Raw genomic sequence first — 5,130 nt, 5'->3', positions numbered from 1 at the left:
AGTAAAATTAAAAGTTATATATAATTAAATATCAAAATAACGGCTTCTTTTTTTTAATTGGAGAATTTTTGTAAATTGGAACTCAATTAAAGCATGGAAATTAATGAAAATTAAAATTTATGTAAAATTACATATAAAAACAAATAATTCTCTAATAGATGTTATTATCTTACCATAGGTAAGATAATAACTAATATAATTTTTTAATGCTTTAAAGAAAGGGTTAATTTGAAGGAAAAGAATGTTAAAATTAAACATGACTTCGTCGATTTGGCGCCCCCAATTCTGTTTTAATGAAGAAGAAATTAAAAAACGACACAAACAACAAAAGAAATAAAAATAAACAAAACATTTCTTCGTCTTAAATCGCAATTATCTTTTAATTTGTTTAAATTATTTTTTTTTTTAAATTTCCCTGTACATACTTATATTTCATGCCATCTCCTATTTGTTTAATGCTTTAAATAAATGTTTAATTTGAAATTTAAAAAAGTTAATTTGAAGTTAAAAAAGGGTTTGGCTCTGGCCTATGAGCTGATGCCAAAAAAAAAAAAAAAGTTAAAAAGGGTTAAATTTACTGTAATTAATTTTAATAGAGTATTCCACGAGCCCAATATTTTTTATATACAAAAAAATCACTTATTAACAGCAATTTTTACTTTGCAGGCTTATATTTCACTCCAACTATTTAAAAAAATATAATTTACATAAATTTACATAAAATAGTTAATTTGAAATAAAAAAAGCTGAATTTGAAGTTAAAAAGGGTTAACTTTACAGTAATTAATTTTCACATAGTCTTAAATAAAATGAATTAAATGACATACCTTACATTAAAAAAAAATAATAATTACAAATTTACAGGAATTTTACTTCACATGCTTATATTTCATGTCAACTTCTATTTGTTTAATCATTTAAATAAAAGGTTAATTTAAAATTTAAAAAGTTAAATTTGAAATTTAATAGGGTTATTTTTTAAGGAAAAGAATTTTAAAATTAAAAATAACTATATAGATTTGGGGCCCCCCTCCGTCCACAAACCCAATCCAATTCTGTTTTGATGAAGAAGAAATTAAAAAACTGCACAAACAAAATAGAAATAAAAATAAACAAAACACTTCTACGCCTTATCGCAATTATCTTTAAATTTGTTTAAATTATTATTATTATTTTTTTTTTTTTCAAATCTCCCTTCGAGGTCGTAATCGGGCGCGAGGCAACACTGTCGAACTAAGGTCAGAGGAAAAACGTTTGTTGCATTATGTTTGTTATGTTTACGAGTTGTCCGGCCTCAGGGAAAGAATAGTCGAGCCGAATTATTTCCCGTTTCAGATCCACCTTCTGTACTATGCTATTTGATAAACATTCATATTTAATATTTAAACGACAAAGGATTCAACTTTAGCATCCGCTGCCGTGCAGACGAGGAACTGTCTAATGGGAAAAAATAACAAAGCGATAACCAAATGTTGTCCTTTTTGTGAATTGCAGGTGAGCTTGGTTTGAAATTTATACACATTTTCTTTATTATAAAGTGCTTTTTCCCCCTCAATAATAGAGAATTTGTTTCTTTTAAAAATAAGCCTGGTTTTGTTTATATGTATAAAACTTTTTTTTGTTTAAGTTTTTGTCCTTTTTTACGAGAATAGTCTCTAGTAATCCAAGGTTTTCACCTTATACAACATATTTTTATTCTTCTACAAATTATAAGATATATTTACTTTTGGATTATAATATAAAGAAAAGAAAATTCGGGCGAATACGTCACCTTGGCTTATAGTGTATACCTTACAACTAAATAAAGAACACTGAATGTTACGTATTCGCCCATATTGCTTAAACAATGACTTAAATATTTTTAGAAGTTTTCTACTTTAAAAAAATAAAATAAAAGATGATTTGGCGATATTTTGCTATAAAGAAGCTATTCTTCCTGGCATAGCATTTTCTAATCTTCTACCATATTTTCCGATGTTTTTTTTTCAACCACCTCCCCATATTAGGTTATAATTATTATTAATAATTATTAATTCTAGTCTCATCTGTTCCTGTCTTTGTTGACACCTTTGGACAAGGTCTGTGGGGGTTATCTTCAAATTAAATTTTTAACACAGTCCTTATTGCCTAATCTTAAAATCCTATCGAACAGATCTTCGAAGTAAGGTGTGGCAATGAGTTCGCTATACTGGTCAACACCCCGTAAATTGCACCAGAAACACTACTAAATCTCCATTGGAAATATTAATACAAGGAGAAGCAAGGAAAAGGCTCCTCTCAAACTAGATAGGAATTAAACACTTCAGGCATACAGCAATAATCAATAAAATCAGAAATTCTTAGTGACCATTCTTCTTGCTGACTGGACAGTTCAGACTCTGTAAGCATACTTGGAACAGCGGCAACAAGCCTGTGTGTATATTATCAGGATGAAGAAACAGCAAAACATTTCCTGTTAGATGCGAAAGCAAACAGGAAAGCCAAGACCTGAAGGATTTATGACTAAGACATTGGTATCTGGTAAAAAGCCTTAAATTTAGCCATGAGATTGATAAAAATTTGGATGGTAGATGTAGATATAGTTTCATGGTATAGTGTACTGCGCTCTTTAATTGCTATTGTATCCCCCGTACTCTGCCTAAAGCACATCGGTGAGAATGTTGATGGTATAATAGACCAATATTGTTCATGGTCAAGGTCATAAAGAGTCCAGCTCCTTTTAACCTGTAATCTTTTTTTTTAAACCCATTTCATTACAGGATGTCATTCCTCGGCTCCATATAGAAAGCATGAATGAAGCCGATGTAAAAATTCCACTTGGGTCTCCTTTTTGTTTTGAATAGCAAAAAGGGCTGTATTATCATACTGATATCTCATTCAGTGTGTATCGGAGTGAATGTACTTATTAGAGTGAAGTGTAAGTGGCTGGTAAGTCACCATCCTATGTCTAGGTTTAAAAACTATCCATTGGGGGCTGAAATAACCCCGGAGCCTAACTTTACTGACAGTTATTACTTTTTATCCTCTTTTATGTTCTTTGGCTATTCTTGTCTCAGGATGCTATATTTATTTATTTATTTATTTTTTATATTGTTCTGTTCTATTATATAGATATATTATGAGAGTGTACTAAAATTGACTTGAATAATGATATTTAAGGTACAAGCCTTAATTTAAAATAATTTCTTTAATTAATTTATAATATATTGGGTATTACTTTGTACCTAAACAGAATGCATTTTGTAGGTCGCCGTTGCTTGTAAATCCTGTCCTGGATGCCAGCATTCATTTTACAATGCTAAAAAGTTACTGGCCCAATCAGCTGTCGAAGACCGCGGCTTTGGTATCAGGAGGCGGACTGAACGTGTAAAACGAGAGAAACCAAATTATTATGATGCATCTGAGTTTGAAAAGAAAACCAAAAAGGTAGTAAAGTCGTTTCTGCCATTAACTTTGGTTTGTATGTTATTATTGATCAACAGTTAATTATAGAAGAACATTTTGAAAAAAAAATATATATATATTTTTTTTTAATTTATTTTTTTAGAAGAGGATGGAAAGGAGCTCTCCCGAATTAGCTCGCGAAGGAGGTAGAGATCGTAGTGGAGTGGGAATCGGAACCGGAAGGTATAGCAGTGGCGAGAGAGACAGTAAGGGAAATGGAACAGACGATGGAAGAGACGGGCGTGGAGTAAGTTCCAACACCGACACGTTGAAAAAGAAGACGAAAAAGAAACCGGGAAAGAACGTCAAAGAGAGTGACGAAGAAGACCCTTTCCTGAATCTATCCAAAGAAAAACTTGTACAGCTGTCAATAGTTCTAGCTGAAATAAATCGTAAACTCCACTCAACAGGGTGGAGGGCTTCTTAATCGAAAGGAAAAAAAAAGTTATAAGTCAGCATTGATAACAGTATAGGAAAAAAAAATCTAAAGGTACACATTTTCTTTATTTCTAGCAATGCTCATATGATAGTAAGTTTGAACGACTGATATGTTCTACCTCACGTTAATAAGGGTAACCACTACATGTATCAAACTGATGTTTTTTTTTGTTTAAGTTTTAAAGCAATGCTTTTATTTAAGCTTAGTAAACTTTTTTAATGTATATATGATCAGATTTCCATTACATTTCTGTAAGGTTTGACTAAAATAACACGTCACCATAAAGTAAATGGCTTAAGAGTTTAATTTGTGTACGATATTATAACTATATTTTAAGTTTGAATAATAAAAAAAGATCTCATTTACATTTTAAAACGTGATATTTTAAGAAAACTGATAAAACCTAAAAAAAGTATTTAAATAATAAAATGTGTTTGATGAAATTTGTAGCTCATTTTTTAATGTTGAGTCAGTATGTTAATTTAGACCATCAGACAAGCCATTTCAATTATGGGGACTTGACCGAGGGACAAGTGTGAAATGAAAAGTTTTCACGGCATTCATATTTATAAGCAGTCGTTTTATCTTATATGAGGAATTAAGCTATTAAGCATCACTATAAGGTAATAAGCAACTTGTATAATAATTCAAAATTGATTTATACTTCCTAATCAAAGATTTTTTTGACTTGTGAACTGTCAAAACTCTGAGCTTACTTATGCTGATACAAGAATGACAGGGGTGTTGGTGGCCACAATGGTTAAAGTGTTGACATGGTGCTTATCACTGTAAGGTAAAGGTCCCGGGTTCGAATCCAGCGGCCCTGCATTCAAACCCAACTTACCTACAAATGAGCTTTATTTTTCATAGCACAGATACTCCAAGGGTTGACATGACCTCTCCTGTTGCAAACCCTCATATTAAAGAAAAAGTAATAATAATAATAAGGACAAACCTATCAGAAAATGAATGCGAAATCTAACACGTCCTCGGGATAAAAAGAAAAAAAAAAGAGATGCAATGATTCCCAAAAGTTGTAATTTTTAGATTAGATATTTTTTCTTGAACATATTAAGATTTATCGCGAATGGCGAGCTGTACAGTGTAGAATATTTTTTACATTTAAAAGTGATACAAAATGTGTAAATAAAAAAAATTAAACAAAAAAAATTGAAAATTAAAATTAAAAAAACAAAAAACTATTTTATAATTTTGTGTGGTGCCATTCGCAATTGAAATTGTAATTT

At 30.5% G+C, this 5,130-nt stretch overlaps 1 protein-coding gene across 2 annotated transcripts; it reads left to right on the top strand.

The window, feature by feature from the left end:
- The first annotated feature begins 1,222 nt into the window (after positions 1 to 1,222).
- On the top strand, positions 1,223 to 4,669 carry LOC106667197 (UPF0547 protein C16orf87 homolog). Of its 2 annotated transcripts, none has more exons than XM_024226633.1 (3): positions 1,223 to 1,494; positions 3,247 to 3,456; positions 3,548 to 4,669. In XM_024226633.1, exons 1-3 carry the CDS (start codon positions 1,441 to 1,443, stop codon positions 3,869 to 3,871), a joined length of 588 nt encoding a protein of 195 aa, XP_024082401.1. In that variant the 5' UTR covers positions 1,223 to 1,440; the 3' UTR covers positions 3,872 to 4,669. The 2 variants fall into 2 exon arrangements, with proteins under 2 accessions (XP_024082401.1, XP_014250473.1); XM_014394987.2 differs by having other exon boundaries at positions 1,224 to 1,494; positions 3,247 to 3,426.
- The last annotated feature ends 461 nt before the right edge of the window (positions 4,670 to 5,130 follow it).

The sequence above is a fragment of the Cimex lectularius genome, unplaced genomic scaffold (assembly GCF_000648675.2).
Source record: "Cimex lectularius strain Harlan isolate CLEC.00 unplaced genomic scaffold, Clec_2.1 scaffold118, whole genome shotgun sequence".
Taxonomy (NCBI): Eukaryota; Metazoa; Arthropoda; class Insecta; order Hemiptera; family Cimicidae; genus Cimex; species Cimex lectularius.
The sequence above is the reverse complement of the archived record's forward strand: the minus strand, read 5'-3'. Positions and strand labels throughout refer to the sequence as shown.